General features: G+C 39.1%; 2 protein-coding genes across 2 annotated transcripts; both read left to right on the plus strand.

The window, feature by feature from the left end:
* Window positions 1-4,557: 4,557 nt before the first annotated feature.
* Window positions 4,558-5,338, plus strand: LOC149174069 (uncharacterized). The gene has a single exon (XM_089420730.1). It carries the CDS (start codon window positions 4,558-4,560, stop codon window positions 5,332-5,334), a length of 777 nt encoding a protein of 258 aa, XP_089276856.1. The 3' UTR covers window positions 5,335-5,338.
* LOC149174070 (putative LRR receptor-like serine/threonine-protein kinase At3g47570) lies at window positions 5,338-7,697 on the plus strand. The gene is made up of 2 exons (XM_089422524.1): window positions 5,338-7,076; window positions 7,187-7,697. The coding sequence occupies exons 1-2, from the start codon at window positions 5,618-5,620 to the stop codon at window positions 7,633-7,635; spliced, it is 1,908 nt and encodes a 635-aa protein (XP_089278650.1). The 5' UTR covers window positions 5,338-5,617; the 3' UTR covers window positions 7,636-7,697.
* The last annotated feature ends 10,479 nt before the right edge of the window (window positions 7,698-18,176 follow it).

The raw sequence follows: 18,176 nt of genomic DNA on the forward strand, positions 1-18,176 counted from the left end.
ATTTTTCTTCTTTGACTGCATATTCAAAGTGGATTGGATCATCTACATGACAAAATAATGCAAATAAGGAATTCAGACCTGCGCTACTATCAACTTCATCATGCTCATAAATTTTATTTAAATTTCTGAATTTTGGTCTTCTTGTGCTTGTTGAAGATGGGCTTGACATGTCACTTGGTGTCGCGCTTCGCAGTGTTCTTGGAGAAGCACTTGCTTGGCTGCACAAAACTGTCCTATTATTTGTTGATGGCGTTGCTTACTACCTGCTTTGTTGTGCTTGAATAGGAGTAGAGGGAGTCACTGTTGAGGAATTACTTGTTGCTGTTAATTCCTCTTTGTCCTCATGTGGTATACATGCTTTGACATTGACTGTCTTTTCTAAACTTCCATCCCATGCTTCCTCTTCTACGAACTGCACATCTCTGTTGATTATGACTTTCTTGGTTAATGGATTGTAGAGTTTGTATGCCTTGGACTCATCACTATATCCAACAAATATGCATTTCTCCCCCTTGTTGTCCAACTTCTTTCTCAACTCATCCGGGACATGTGCATAAGCCACACATCCAAAAATTCTAATGTGAGTGACACTATGCTTTCTTCCACTCCATGCTTCTTCAGGAACTATGTTCTGGACACTTCTGGTTGGACATCTATTCAAGATATACGCTACACAAGCGACAGATTTAGCCCAATAATCATTTGGCAAATGCTTTGCCTTCAACATACTCCTTGCCATTTCCATAATGGTCCTATTCTCTCTTTCTGCCACACCATTTTGTTGCAGTGTATATCTTGTTGTAAATTGCTTATGAATTCCATGCTCCCTACAAAAACGAAGGAAATCATTTGAGATGTATTCACCACCTCTGTCAGTCCTAAGTATTTTGATGTAATGTCCACTTTGCTTCTCAACAGCGCTCAAACACTTCACTTTTCTATTTTAGGAGAAAGACCCATGTCTTCCTTGTGTAGTCATCTATGAAGGTCAATACATAGTGACTGCCACCAATTGATGGTGTCTGCATTGGTCCACATAAATCTGAGTGGACAATCTCCAAAGGTGCCTTTTCCCTCACTGACTTTCCTGCTGGAAATGTCTCTCTATGTTGCTTGCCCAAGATACATCCTTCACATATGTTGTCTGGTTTTTCTATGAGTGGTAAACCCTTCACCATGCCTTTCCTATGCAGCAAATTCAAACCCCCAAAGTTGAGGTGTCCAAATCTCAAATGCCATAACCAGTTTTCATCTTTTACCTCTGCTTGAAAGTTTACTTGTATGACAACTGCCTCTTTTCGCACAGCTTCTTGTGAGTTCATTGAGAGTTGTGCTTGTGCACCTTCTTTCTGCAAATCTGATATTATTTTTAAGGGAAACATTCTATTGATTGTCATCTGAACCTTTGCAATCAACTATCTTCTTGGAGGCCTATCCAAAATTGTGCATACATCATTCTTAAAGAAGACATTGTAGCCCTTTTGCATGAGTTATCCAATGCTCATGAGATTATGTTTTAGACCGGGGACAAAGTAAACATCTAAGATGTATTTCTTCTCCCCCTTCTTTGTTAGGATATTAACTCTTCCTTTTCCCATGACAGATACTTTGCTATCAGTCCCTAATGTCACTTCAGATTTCACACTTTCATCTAGATCAGAAAACATTTCTATGTTTCCTGACATGTGGTTGCTACACCCTGAATCTAGATACCATATATCACTCTGTTTTTTTTGTGCTACATTACAAGCTAAAAACATGCTATCATGGTTCTGATTTTCTCTTGTGAAATTTACACTTGGTTTGTTACTAATATCATATTGCTTCTTTTTACATTCATTTGCATAATGACCATACTTCTTACAGTAATGACATTGAACTTGAGATTTATCATACCTCTGACCTTGTGCTTGATTTTGGCTTGGGCCTTAACTTGGATTTTGATTGCTGCCTCTTCCATTTGAGCTTGAAGGGCTGCTTCTTCCACCTCTGTGTGGGCTTCTTCCTCTTCCTCTAGCATATGATTTTGCTCTGCCTCATCCTTGACCAAATGATACTTGTGTCTTGAAGGAATGCTCCAATGAGGAGCTTGCTGCTCTATTCAATCTATGTTCATGAGAAATCAGTGATGCATTAAGCTCATCCACTGAGAACTGTGAGAGATCCTTTGTCTCTTCTATGGCCACAACAATGGCCTCAAACCTTGCTGGAAAACTTATCAAAAATTTCTCAACTATTCTTCTTTCCTCAAGTATCTCACCATGAGACCTGATTTGAGTAACCAACCCACTTATATGTGTAAAAAACAAGTCTATATTTTCAGACTCTTTCATACAAAGTGTTTCAAAATTTCTCCTTAACATTTGTAGCTTTGATGTCTTGACTTTTGCCATGCCTTGGTAGGCTGTCTAGAGGGTGTCCCATGCTTGCTTGGACTTCGTTGCTGCTGCAACCCTTGGGAAAATACTTTCATGAACTGCTTGGAAAATATAAAACAGGGCTTTTGAATCCTTCTTCCTATTGTCCCTTAGCACATATTTTTCTTGTTGAGATAAGGCATTGTATGCTGTTGCATCTGTTGGTTCTTGAAAACCATTCTCCACCAAATCCCAAATGTCTTGAGAAGAAAACAGGACCTTCATTGTAATAGCCCAATAATCATAATTTTTGCCATTAAACTGAGTTATTTGAGGATTAGTCAAGCTTGTGCTTGATGTTGCCATTTCTGAGCGTAAAAAAAAAACTTTCTACTTGTTGGTAAATATGCTAAAAACAGTCTGCCCTCAAAACAATTCTTATTGCTAGTAAAAACACTTGTTGTTACACTAACAATATTTAACCCCCTCTGATACCATGTTAGAAATATTTAGGAAATTTAATTTTCGCAGAGGGGCAGAGAGTTATGATTTTCGCGAAGCTACTTTCGCGCAGCTAGCTTCCCACACGGCAGAGCTGATTTCACCCAGCTGCCTTCGTGCACGTGGAGCTATTTCATAGACTTGGATTTCGCGGACCTGGATTTCCCAAAGCTATTACACAGACTCAAAGATAAACAAGATAAGGTTGGAGAAACACAATAAAAACTTAGTATTGAATTCTAAAACATGAAAATACATTCATATGAGGTTGCAGCTCATTCACCAAGTAAAAAAAAAATTCATGCGAAATAACACACAGTAAAATATAGTAACTATTGTTTTCACGTGCCCACCAAAATTTGTTCCATGATTTTCTTCTTACAGACTTGCACTCTTTTTTTTTTCCAACTCTCTTACTCTCTAACCTGTCAAAATGAATTTTTACATTCATATTTAACTCAACATACAATTTTACATTTAATTCATGACAGAGCGAAATTAATATGATGTTGTTGTTGAGTGTGATCAAAATCACGCAGGTGTTTAGGAGTTTGGGCAATAGTCTCTGAATGAATGCTTGTCCATATATTGACTGCTTTAAATTCTTTGCTGTGTTTCAGAATGGCTCAAGTCTGGCTTCAGTCCTTCCATCTTCAAAGAGAGACGCACCCTGCAAAAATACATCTCACAAGTATGACTGCTGTTAGGTTGTTTATTGCCGTGGTTGGGATTATTATTTCCAACAGGGTTTATAATATTAATCTGTTGAGTTTATAATATTATTGGATCTTCGGTTTATTAATCTCTATTAATATAATTAATATTATTAATATACTATATTATTTATATATGGGTCAATATTATTAACATTGTGATTATAATCTAAGTATATATAAAGAATATTGATAGTTATATTAATATGTTAATAAATGTATATTAATCATTAAGATATTGGTGAGAAATAAATAAGTACTATAGTAATAACTGTATAATATTATTATATTATGTTAATTTTGTTATTGTTAAATATATAAATGTTTATATATATAAAGGTTGTTACTATTTATATAATTATTAATAAGTATGAATAGTCATTTTCTAACCAGCAAATTAACATTATACATTTAATAATTATTAATGTAATTGATAAATGTCTAGAAAACTATAAAATTACTTTTAATTGATTTTCCTAAAAAGCAATCTTTTTGCTCACTACTTCTGAGAATGCTTTTTAATTTATTCACACTTCAAAAAGACGGCAGGTCTTTCTTTTTGAAAATGAGAATGCATTTTCATTTATTAAACTTCAAACAGGTGACAAGATTTAATTAATCTAAGTGAGGTCTTTCTTTTTGAAAATGAAAATGCTTTTTCACTTATTCAAACTTCAAACAAACGGAAAGATCTAATTAATGTGAGTGAGGTCTTTCTTTTTTAAAATTAGCAGCGGAGAAAATCTCGGAATGATTTTTGATAATGCAAGGACGGTCTTTTCGTCACTAAATCTACTCCCGTGGTGTATGCAACCAATGCATTTTGATTAATTTTATTTTATTAGTGATATTCTTTCTTACTTTTGTATTTACCATCAAAACTGCGTATTTACCACCAAAAATTCGACGGACTGGACGATTTCGAGACAACTTTATTCCAAGTTCGAATTTGTATGAATTCTAAATTCAAAGTTACAAATGTATCTATGCGTCTATATAAACAATCACAATTTGGTTTTCTGAAGCATTGTGATTGTTGTGTTTCAGAGAAGGAAATGATGGATACCTGTTACGTCCCTTCTCTTTTCCGGTGCTGCCACCTACTCCTCTTTTATTCCATTCTCTTTCTCAATCCTCCTTTTGTCTTTTCCACACCCATCGCCCATTTCCCTCACCATCCTCCTCGTCTCACCAATGCTTCCGATCAACACGCTCTGCTTGCATTCAAGTCTGCAATCACATATGATCCCTCCCAGTCCTTAGCCACGTCTTGGATGCCAAATGTTTCGTTCTGCGAGTGGACGGGTATCATATGCAGCAGGCGCAGGCAGAGAGTCGTTTCCCTCAATCTTTCAAGCGTGGGATTAGAAGGTACTATCTCACCCCTTCTCGCCAATCTTTCCTTTCTTAGGATACTCGACCTTAGTAATAACAGTTTCCAGGGTCACATTCCCTATCAAATGGGAAACCTCTTTCGCTTAAAGATGCTTCGCCTGTCTAAAAATCAACTCCAGGGTTCCGTTCCGCCCACGCTGGGTAGTTGCCGCAGTTTACGGAACTTGACTCTCTCCTATAACAATCTCACAGGAAACATTCCCCCGCAACTTTGTGTTCTCCCCAACCTAGTATGCATGAACTTTGGAGTTAACAATTTGACGGGAACAATCCTGGACTGCTTGGGAAACATATCCTCTTTGCAGTACTTAATATTGGGTGAGAACAACCTTCACGGCAGTGTCCCTTCCGAATCTCCGGTGGCTTGAGTTGGGCGGCAATTACCTTATTAGCGGCAACACCACGACATGCCCCATTCTTACTGCTCTTAGTAACTGTTCCGATCTACAAAATGTAGACTTATCTGAGAATAACTTCACTGGGCAATTGCCGTTTTCTATAGGCCACCTCTCTACAAAACTCTACTTCTTAGACTTGGGTTTGAACGAATTAGCTGGAGAAATACCTCCAGCTATTGGAAATTTAAGTAGCTTAATATTCCTTGGTTTATATGGTAATTCTTTTACCGGGTCAATCCCATCTTCAGTTGGTATGCTTCAGAAGTTGGAGAGGTTATATATGGATTCCAATAATTTACAAGGGAACATCCCAATGGAAATTGGGCAGCTAAAGGGTTTAGGTCTCTTACATATTTTTGGAAATAATTTGTCTGGAAAAATCCCTGATTTTATGGCTAACCTCCAACAATTAAGATATTTAGATCTTAACCATAACCAGTTTTCAGGAAACATACCTGCAAGTTTAGGGAAATGTGTGAACTTACTACTGCTAGATCTATCATACAACAAGCTTAGTGGGCACATACCTGAAGAGCTTGCAGGCCTTGCAAATTTAGCCTTCTATTTCAACTTGTCAAACAATTTATTAAGTGGCCATGTACCTTTAGAACTAGGAAAGTTCAATAAGCTTCAAGCCATAGATATTTCTGCAAATCAAATAACTGGCTACATTCCAAGTAACCTTGGAAGCTGCCAAGAAGTAGAATATCTGAATCTTTCTCATAACGCACTTGAAGGTCCAATTCCAGTGTCAATCAGTGAACTTCTAAGTCTTCAAGACCTAGATCTCTCCTCCAACAATTTGTCAGGGGGAATACCCGTATCACTAGCAAATCTCACATTGCTCCACCACTTGAATTTTTCTTTCAACAAGCTATCAGGAGAAGTCCCTAAAGGTGGAGTTTTCAAAAAGATTGGCACCACAGCATTTATGGGAAATCTTGGTCTATGTGGACCTTGGGTAAATCTACCACCATGCTATGCTCATAAACATAAAAGTGTTTCGAATCTCAAAAGAGTTATCATACCTGTTGTTGTTGTAGCAATTGTTGTATTGTGTTTGTTTCTTGCAATCTTGTGGAGACGGAATTGCAGGAGAAATATTCAGAGAGAGATTGGTCCATCATTAAATGTGGGGCATCGAAGAATCTCCTATGCAGAGCTCGCCATTGCAACAAATGAATTTAGTGATGCAAACTTGTTAGGAATTGGTAGTTTTGGAAAAGTGTACAAAGGGATTTTGAATGATGGCACAATGGTTGCTGTCAAGCTTCTCAATCTACAAAATGAAGGGGCTCAAAAGAGTTTCGATAAAGAGTGCAAAGTTTTGGGTAGAGTTAGACACCGAAATTTGATTCGGGTCATAACTTGTTATTCAGATCTCCAAATCAAAGCTTTGATATTTCCATTAATGCCAAATGGAAGCTTAGAAAAGTGGTTATATCCCGATAATGGAGAACAAAGTTGTTTGAATTTGATTCAAAGGTTGAATATAGCAATAGATGTCGCCCAAGGCATGACATATCTACATCACCATTGTTTTGTGCAAGTGATTCATTGTGATTTGAAACCCAACAATGTGTTGTTGGGTGAAGATATGACTGCATATTTAATAGACTTTGGCATTGCTACTGTATGTTTTGCAAATAATGAAGATGGGGATATCACTTCTACAAATGCACTCAAAGGATCTACAGGCTACATTCCTCCAGGTATTATTTAAACTACATACCATATTTTAATTAATCTTGTGATTTTTTTTTCTAAATCTTTATTAACCATTGTGAATTAAAAACCTTAAGATGATGATCTATGAATGCAGAATATGGAGTGGGTGGACAAGTCACAACAAATGGTGATGTTTATAGTTATGGAATAGTGCTATTGGAAATGCTCACTGGAAAGAAGCCCACCCATGACATGTTTGTCGAAGGAATGAACTTGCAAAAATGGGTGGGTAGCAGTTTTCCAAACCGACTAATGGATGTGGTGGACTTGGGTTTACTAAGGAGGACGGCTAGTTGCACTGAGGAAGATAATAATCTCAATTGTCTTAGTTCATTAATAAATGTGGGATTGCTTTGCACAAATGAATCTCCTAAAGGACGACCTACTATGATGGTCATTCTAGGCATGCTGCAAAACATCAGAGACACTTTTTTGAGCCCTGGTGCCATTCCCAAATTGCAATCAAATATAACACATTTATTGGGTAGTACAAGCACTACTCTCAACAACATTTGTGAAGGTCAAAGTTCTTCAACATCTTAGTCTATTGTAATAAACTTGTAGTTGTGTAGCTAAGCCATGAAGTAAATTGAATCTTATTTCCATTTCCTTCTTTGTACATAAGTTGTTGTTAATTACATGTCATTCCCAAATTCCAATAAAATATAACACATTTGATGGGTAGTACAAGCACTATTCTCAACAACATTTGTGAAGGTCAAAGTTCTTCAACATCTTAGTCTATTGTAACAAACTGGTAGTTGTGTAGCTAAACCATGAAGTAATTTGAATCTTATATCTCTTTTTTTTACTGTGCATAAATCGTTGTTGTTAATTACATGCAAACATGAACAACAAAGTTAGATCCACTATGAATGCATCCCAGGTTGTATTTTGTTTTTGGTTAAAAAAATTTGACTTTTAATTTTAAAGTTTTGAAAAAAATAAATATGAAACTGAATATTTTGAAAATTACAAATTAATTTTAAAATTTTTAAAATTTGAATTTCTATTTTCTGATTGGTTCATTTACATTAAATAATTAATTTTATGTAATTTAAAATTGAATGTTGAGAATTTTTTTTATTTATTTAAAAATAAAAAATATATATATATATACATATTACCAAATCTCATAACAATTATTAAACAATACACCAATCAAATCTGAATATTTTCATATGATTTTCTATATACAAAGAACTCGACCTCTGACTAACGATTTGTGTCATTAATTGTCCGCTACTGGCACTGTAGAGAGAGACACACACAAACCAATTGATTGCTTGAAGAAATTAATGCTATGTAACAGATCTCAGATCTCATTTATGACATAGGAGGTATGGACTGTGAAGGAGATTTGGTTCTCCTTAATTGCCTGTGTGTGGTTTCAATGTTTTTCGCCACTATTATGGCAGGGACGAGGCCATGGACAGCCGTAGGGGCACCAGGACTGGTGTTGTAACTGACTCTTGTAAGCCTGAAATTTCAAAACTTCTCTTAGACAAACTTGTATTAAAAAAAAATTCACTTGCAAAAACCTGCTTGTCAGCTTAATGTGTAGTCTGTCCAACTGTAGGTTGTCAATATTTCTGGTCATTTCAAATTGGGTCGGTATACTTCTATTGAAGCTGTAGGTACAGTTGTAGAGACTGCTTTGTTGACTGAGATTTCAAACAAGGATCATAACATTATTGATGAACTTCATGTCATGGAAAATGAAGCATTTTAAAAACCCGCGACATGGGTTTTTTTCGCAGAGCGATCCCAATTGTCTTCATACCGGGCAGATTCGAAAAATTGCACACCATTAGAGGGATTTTGCTGGTTCTTCCAAGAGGCGATACAGAAGCCAAACGTAAAGTGATTTGGAAATGAAGCCAGAAAAAGATTTCGATGCTAAAAGGAAAACCTCATGGGAATAAGCATATTTTCGATCTCACCTTTATTTTCCACGGCAATGCATGCTACAGGTGACATATAAAAAAATTGCAGACTTTCTCCATTAAAATATGGGAGACCACCCATTTCATTTGCCAAGGCCGCGAATTGAACAGAGGCAGGGAATTTTATTTTTATATACTTCTAGTTCTCTGTCGAAAACCATCATGATCAACTCAAGGAGATGACAGTTGAGTGGGTGTTCCATTTCCTCTTCTAATCCTAAAATCTGCCAGAGTGTGTTTCTTCCGTAATACCATAAAATCCAGAGATCTTGGGACTCTGTTTGAAGCCAAAATTGTCGGCTCAACAATACTTTTTCAATGTTAATATTCAAGTCGGTCTTGCGGAATTTGGGCAATTGTTACATAAGATGCTACAGGTTGTAAAGCCTTCCTCGAACTATGATCACAATGCATGTACATTTTTTTTGGGAGAGGATGAGGTTTCAAAGATGAAGATGTAACAAAAATGGTGATTGTTGTTAAATGTGAAGTCGAATTGAAATTTTCTGCGTCACTTTGCTGTGCTTACGCCGAAAGTTATGGCTGTTTGCAGCCGAACCTACTACACATAAATTTTACATCTAGCTAAGTCTTATTCTTATTCTTATCAGCTCTATGCTCATCTATAAAGCAAGCCCAAGGCCAGGCCTTTCAGTAATGAAAAACTAATATTGTGCGTTCTCCATTCTTATTTGTGATCTGTGTCTTGTTCTCCATTTGTCTGTGCTCCTCTGCTGTGTCTCTCTGTGCTTCTACCTCTGATCTCATCAACTGGTATCAGAGCTAACATAATGGCTGTGAGGGATCGAACCCTGTCCACAAAACTTTCTGTCTGCTGGCTTCCACAGGGTAATTCCCGGTATTCTTCTAATTTCACCCACCTGTAAGGAACAGTTGACACCCCTCTTTCCAATTCAGGGAAGGGATGTACCTCTGGTCTCGGATGTCGCTGTCTACAAATTTGGTGTGATTCTGTCCTGGAAACTTTTCCATCACGGGGAACAAAAGGCTGCAATATTTTTTCGGCAACGAGGGCGCAGAGTCCACCAAGTGTCAGAGGCTATTCGCAATGGCTCCTGGCCGAGCATTGGGAATTAGGGACCGCAGACCCCTGGGAAGAGCGGGAATAAGATTGTTTATTAGAGAGTCGTTCATGATAATGAAATGTTCGAGGGCCATTGATTTGGAACGCGAAATTGAGGCGACAAGCCTTAAATTTTAGAGCTCGAGCACAAATGATCGGCACCTCGAGAGCCATTTGGATTCCTTTTAAGTTATTATCGTAAGGGTTCTTTTAACTTGTATTAAGGAAGTGGAAAATGTCGTTTTTTTTTTTTTCAAAAAGAAGTTTGGAATTTTAACAAAAAGAAAAGAAAAAATTATTTAAATAAATAAATAAAGGAAAAAAGTCATAGCTTAAATCTATTTTACTCGTGAATTTATCAAGTTCTAAGAGGTATCAAATTTTTTGAGGTGTAAATTTTTTTTTTGAGTTAAAAATTGACGAAAGGTTTGCACCCCGAGAGATTTGATCCCTCTCGTCGTTTATAGATTCGGGGTTAAGAAGGATCTAGACGGGTTTAATAGTGCGGCCATACAAAATTTGTTGAACATATAATCATTTTGATCATTTTAAGTATGTTAAATATGTCTAATAATAATTTGGTCAATTTAACTTTAACTTTGCTTAGTTACCTCAGTTTTTTGAGATGAGAGAGACTTTTAGTAACTTGAATGATAAAATAAAAATTTAAAGTGCAAAGTGACAATGTAACAATGTTGAATCATAGAAAATGTGAATAATAAGAATATAGTGAATTACAAACAATCTTCATTTTTGATCAATCTGAAACTATTTTCTTTTACTATTCTTATTGTCACACCTATTAGTTATTCTCTATTACTGCGTTTGAATGCAAGTGATTAACAATGTTGAATGATGGAAAATGAAAATAATAAGAATGTAGCCAATTACAAATAGTTTACAGTTTTAAGAAGAAGACATTTCAAGTAAGTGAACATTTTATGTAGGATGAAAAATCAAGTATTGTGTTTATCGTTGAATTGTTGTAACAATGAAGTCAATTCACGCCATGAATAATGTTTATGTGCACACACAATGAGAGAGAGTTTGTATGTTTTGGGGGTGAGATAGAGATATAGATGGAGGAGGGGAGAGAAGGAAGAAGAGAGAGGCAAATACAGGGAGGGAGGAAGAGATATAGATATGGAGAGAGTGTGTGTATGTTTGGGGGGTGAGATAAAGAGATAAAGGAGAGGCAATGGGAGATATAGATATAGATGGAGGGGGAAGAGACATGCTTACACTGAAATCAATGCACACTATTAATCTAATTACTTTGAAATTAATGTACATCATACATCTAGTTGCATCAAATCATAAATAAACATCTACACTGAAATCAATGCATCTAGTGCAAACAATCAAATAGGATTAGAAATCAACATCTACACTAAAATCAATGCATCTAGTGCAAGCAATCAAAGAGGATTATGAAATCAATATCTACATTGAAACCAATGCATCCAGTGTAATGAATCAAATAGGAGTAGAAATCAACATCATCACTCAAATTAATGCATCTAGTGTAAGGTATTAAATAGGATTAGAAATCGACATCTACATTGAAATCAATGCATCTAGTGCAAGCGATCATATAGGATTATAAATCAATATCTACACTAAAACCAATGCATCCAGTGCAAGTAATCGAATAGGAGTAGAAATCAACATCTACACTGAAATCAATGCATTTAGTATAAGGTATTAAATAGGATTAGAAATCGACATCTACACTAAAATCAATGCATATAGGGCAAACGATCAAATACGATTAGAAATCAATATCTACATTGAAACCAATGCATCTAGTGCAAGCAATCAAATAGGAGTATAAATCAACATCTACACTGAAATCAATGCAAATTCTATGTCTATCTCCCTCCCTCTCTCCTTATCTTCCTCCCCCTCCCTCTCTACCCCGTCTCTCTCTCCCCACCTCTCCCTCCCTTTCTTTATCTTTCTCTTCTTCCCTCTCCCTTGCTCCATCTATATCGATATCTCCCTCCATCTCTTTGTATTTGTCTCTCTATCTCAACCCCATAAACACATGTCACGTTATCTCTCTCTCTCTCTCTCCCTCCCTTTCTTTGTCTCTCTCTTCTTCCCTCTTGACCCTCCATTTATATCTCTATTTCCCTTTGTCTCTCCTTCTTTATCTCTCTATATTATTCCGCATACACTCTTTCTCTGTCCATATCTATCTATCTATGTATCTCTCCCTCTTCTTCTCCCTCTCTATCTCTCTCTATCTCTCTCTCAGCCCCCAAACATACACACTCTCTCTCCATATCTATATATCTATCTCTATCTCTCTCCCTCCCTCTTCCTCTCTCTCTCTCCCTCTCTCTTTCTCTCTCTTCCCCTTTTAGTTTGCACTCTTGTCTCCTTGATCTCTTTTGGTTGTTACCCTTGGATCTTAGTCCTGTGGGATCTCCTTTATTGACCATTTGGTTCTAGGGTGGTACTACTTGGGAAACCCTAACTTTGGGTGCGTGGTCCCGCTCCTTTGCCCACACATACTACTCCCTTTCCATTCACTATACCCCCATTCATCATTTCTCCCACCTCGGTCCACATTCCCATTTTGGGTCCACATAGGGTTAGCCTCCCTCTCCCCTTGCTCCCACCTTAATTCAGGCCTAGAATGATGCCACAGAGGTTGAAGCAACTAAAAAAGAAGAAAAAACATAATTGGCCACATTTAACAGGAAATTGTACCACAAAATGCAAAAGATGGCCAACACAAAAATAGTTAGCACGTCGGAAAAAAACAACACATGAGCCCTACCCCATCCATGGCCATCATCCTGGTTCCATAGGCCCTAGATGAGCCTCCTCTATCATTCAGGAACCCATGATTGTCCCAACCCCTGGAGGGCAATGAACCGCCTTGCCTCAAAGGGGGTAATCGCTGCTATATTATACACATCATGCTTTTGTCCTTTGAGCCCCAGACAGTTAATTAAAGAAAATTCATAAAAGGTAAAAGGAATATAAAGAAGGGTGCAAAAATCAAAGTTGGGGAACCTCATGTACCATGACTACTCCCTCCTATACATTATATACCAGGTATGGGCTTCCCCTTATCTAGCTACCCCTATGCCCCATTTTGTGGCCCAAGGTTGCCCCTCTCATTCGCTATTCCATATCACCTATTTGTCACTTGCCACCCCCATTAGAAGGATGTACCTTGGACATACTATCCCCTCTAAGGGCTGAAACCATGTAATAAAGTACTTGGCTAACCCCTTTGGAGCTTGGAGACACTAGCACATGCCAAAGGCCACTACAAAAGGGCATGCCATTATGAAGTGCCAACTTTTCTATCCATGATTTGTAAGCTCTTTTACCTGATTATTCTAATGATTGATTGTATTGGAAGCCTAGGGGATACATCAGATCTTATGCAGGATTGCTGGTGGTTTCCGTTTGGGTTTGGCTTCCTTATATGGGATCCTGACCCCCAAAGGTCCACATTGGCACATGTAGGGTGTGCATAGAGATCCATGGGCCTCCATAGCAACAAACAACACTCCACAGATCTTCATGGATGTTCACAGACTATTAACGATCCATTTTTGGGATGATGGTGACATGATTGGTACACTATGCCCAACAGCCCCCACAGGAGCCCCACACTCTTGGTAGGTGTCCCAACACTTGTACGATGTTATGGTAGCATTCATTCCACCACTTGGACCATTGTGGAGGATCTACAGGCATCTCCGATTCATATGGAGACCCATGGAGTCATTGATGTGTCTTTAGACCCATTGAGAGCACGACATGTCTTCTACTTGGAAAACAAGGGGCCACCCCCTTGCCCATCATATTATGAGGAATTTATTCCTCAATATGGCACTTCAAGATGTTATTGAGCCTTTGGAGGGCCCTATGACATGCACACATCATTATTTGGCCCCTTGTGTTGGGCATGGAATCCCCCCACAGCATGTTTTGGGGCTCAAAGCCCAAGTTTTGAGGAATATTATTGTAAAGCTCCGCGAATTGTGGGTGCGGAGCGCGGATTGTATGTTAGAATCATAGGGCCATCCGCCCTAAGTTTTGAATGTAGTGTCGGCCTACCCATGGTCCGTAAACAATGGGATTGTATAAATAGAGTGAGGCTCTAAGTTGTAAAGTAGAGAAGAAAATAAGAATTGAATGAATGGTTGGAATCTGATGGTTAGCGAAGTGTAGAGGAAAAGTCTAAGTGTCTTGGGTCGTAGTAGTAGGAAGAGGCTCTGCAGCTGAGTGCGCAGAGGCCTAGTAGAGTATGCAGCTGAGTGCGCGGACCCCTGCAGCTGAGTGTGCAGGGTAGTGTCAAGTCTGTAACTGAAGGAAGAGAATAATAAAGAGAAGTTCTGTTACCAATTATGTGTATCTGTTCTAAGTTATTACATGTTTTATGTTACTTGCAATTATATTGTTTAGTTATTGCGCACACTTGTATTGTGAATATTGTTAAGTATAACTGAAAGCATACAAGTAAGTTAAGTAAATCAACTAATATCGGACGGTGAGTAGGGACTTGGGTAATAACACTGTTCGGCCCCTGAATAGGGCTACGCGAAGGCAACATCTCAGGCTGCAAGGTAGGAGTAAGTGCGCTTAGCGACGTGCGCGCTGGATCAAACTGTGGACCACTTGAAATCATCATACATCCCCAGGGTAAGTGCGCTTAGCGACGTGCGTGCTGGATCAAATCGTGGACCACTTGAAATCATCATACATCCCCAGGGTACGGAAACTTGGTTCTAGCACCCTCCCATACTACTTCGGGTGAGACCTTAGTCTGCGCTCCACAGACTGTTGCCGAAAGGGCCAGTAGTACCGAGATTTGTTTGGCTAAATCACTTCTGAACCTGGGTCAGGCCCCACTAAGCCAACAAATGGTTTCGTTGCCGGGACTGGGATCTGCATAAGGGATGTCTGATGTCGTGTCACTAGAATTCGACCACGAAAGAAATTGAAAAGTGGTTGGACAAAAAAATTCACGAGTTCGCGGTGCAGGAAAATAGGAATTCGCAAGTATCAAAGGAACAGTGGTTAGAGCGCTATGTGTATACGGAAATCCACGAGATTTTCTTTGCATCCTTCCCTTCTGAGTTGTATTAGTGGATCGCAAAGCTAGCAGACATTTAAGGGAGGTGTAGGCTCGACAAACCAATCGTGTGGACTTTGGAATTGGTGCGCAGACTAGATGCATCGGAAGATAAGATCGTGCACGCTATGGACCATTGGCTCGATCAGATTATAGGAGGGTTCATCACCGAGTTCGCGATAGACACATCAATCAGCTACATCGAGGTAGAACGACGTTTCCTCAAAGGACCGCGAGGTAAGTACATTAAATCTTTGAATACCTGGATTAAAATGCTACTGTGCGAAATGCGGGTTATGCGAATAAATTAAGGTTTGGGACTATGCAAAGTGGGAAGATCTACAGAAACGGAAGTAGCAAAGAATTAGAGACTAGTCCCTTGATTTCACCCTCGCGAGAGAATGAGGAGGAGATCGCGAAAGTTTCTTCGAGAAGCGCTATCAGTCTGATAAGGCAGCGAATTCCGTGCATACCACCCCCACCTACACCACCACCGGTTTCACCATCATCACTTCCATCTTCGCCCACACCACCTCCGCCACCCACCCAGTTCAGTATGGCGACTTCAATAAAATTACCGATATTCAAAGGAGTAGGAAATGAAGATCCAGACCAATTTTGGTTCATGGTAAAGGTAGTATAGGAAGCGCACGGAGTCGCGAATGACAACATAATGAAGGCAACACTGCTGAGAATGTTGCAGGACCACACACTGACGTGGTACATTAAAGACTCTAATAAAAATCCAAACGCAGGGATCGCAGAAATCCAAGCCGCGCTGAATAGGGAGTTTAGCAAGCCAAAATTGGAGACACAATCAATTATTGGGTTCAAGGAGATCGCGATGCTTCCAGGCGAGACTCTCTGGGAACTGGATCAGAGGTTGAAGGGAATGATTCACGAAGCCAACATGACCTTGACGGATGCATAACACTACTCATGGTTTGTAGCATCCCTAACGTCGCATCTGAGGACAACGCTGTCGTAGTAGAAGTTATCCACCCAGGCCAAAGAATTGGAGATTGCAATGAGACTACACGAAACCCCTATACAAGATCCTGGCCTAGGAGTTCAACAAATCCATGCACAACTGAAAAATTTATGTCTGGAGATGCAGAGTCTAAAACAGGACAGGACAACTCGCCCCAAGGTGTGTGAGGAGGTATGGTGCATCAAATGCAAGGGATAGGGACCTGACAAAGATCACTGTCTAGGCTTCGCGACCTATTTGGTGGCAGGAGGGCCGATGCCATTAAGACCGGAGGCACAAGCAGGGCCGAGCATGGTGCCTGCATTATGGTGCGTGTAGGAATTTACAGGGTAAGTTCCTCAGACAGAACACCAAAGGACACCGCTCACAAACAGATCACAGATCAACACACCAGTATTTTGACGTGGTTAAAACCCTCAAAGAGGGAAACAGTCCACGGCCTGAGCCAATGCGACCACTTCAGGCAATTTATTAATAAAAGAATGAAAATTTACATATGCTTCTCTCATAGACGGATTACCCTACAAATGACCCTCCATGCTCTTTAAATAGAGATCATGGACCAATCAGGTGTTAAGCCACGGATCAAGTGTCAGTAATACCGAGGAGAGAATGAACCGTTGGATCACTACATATCGTGACCGTCGGATTGTAAGTTACAAAATGTACATAGTAAAGAAACACACTTTACCTAACTCTATACCTAACTCTATACTAGACCAAGTTGTACTTAACTATTTCCTATGTGTCGGAATATCCTAACATCCCCCCTTAAGAACAACTTGGGATAGGATTGAAGGATTTACAAATATGACACAATAGGAGAAGGAAGGAGGCACTAGAGCCTATCCCCCCTTAGTGACAACTTCCTGAACTCCAACCATAAATCGAAGTTTAGTGAACTTTGCCTCTGTGAGAGCCTTTGTAAAGATGTCTGCAACTTGATCATCTGTTGAACAATTGCACTTCAAGAACATGGTCGTGAATGAGCTTTCTGATGAAGTGCATGTGCAGTTCAATGTGTTTGCTGCGCTGATGTTGGACTGGATCTTTGCATAGCTGAATGGCACTTTGATTATCACACCAAAGTGTAGTCGGATGCTGCTGCTGAAAGCCAAACTCTGACAGGATCTGACGAAGCCACAAGGCTTCCTTACTAGCTTCTACGGCACCACGATACTCTGCTTCTGCTGAAGAAAGAGAAATGGCACCTTGTTTCTTGCAAGCCCATGTAATAGGTCCTGAACCAAGAGTGAACACATAACCTGCAGTAGACTTCCGATCATCAGGGTCACCAGCCCAATCGAAATCAGTGAAACCAACCAATAGAGGAGCTGCTTCGGCACTGTAATGAATCCCAAACTGAACTGTACCTCGAACATAACGAAGTATTCTTTTAGCTGCTTTCCAATGACTTTCATGTGGGTTTTGCATAAACCGAGCAACAAGGCCAACGGCAAAGGAAAGGTCAGGACGAGTATGGGTTAGATACAAAAGTTTTCCTACAAGTTGATGGTATAAGGTAGCATCAACTTCAGGAGAAGTACAAGTGACTGAAAGTTTGACTCCAGACTGAAAGGAAGAAGGGGCTGGCTTACAGTCTTCCATGTGAAAATGGCGTAGAATATCACAGGCATACTTGGACTGAGAAAGGGAAATACCTTCCTTGGATTGCAAGACTTGAAGACCGAGAAAATAATGTAAGTGTCCTAAGTCTGTCATTTCAAACTTCCTTTTAAGGCTAGACTTCACATGGTTTATAAGGTTGGGATCACTACCAGTCAGGATAAGATCATCAACATAAAGAACAAGAATGATAAGAGACTTGCCCACTTTCTTGGTGTAGACAGTATTGTCAGAATGACACCTAGAGAAGCCAGATTCTAAAAGAAAGTTATCCATTTTGGCATACCAAGCTCGAGGAGCTTGCTTGAGACCATAAAGGGATTTCTTAAGCCG

Source organism: Pinus tabuliformis, chromosome 4_1 (genome assembly GCF_031772625.1).
Source record: "Pinus tabuliformis cultivar Carrire ecotype Pingquan chromosome 4_1, CPIR1, whole genome shotgun sequence".
NCBI classification, from domain to species: Eukaryota; Viridiplantae; Streptophyta; class Pinopsida; order Pinales; family Pinaceae; genus Pinus; species Pinus tabuliformis.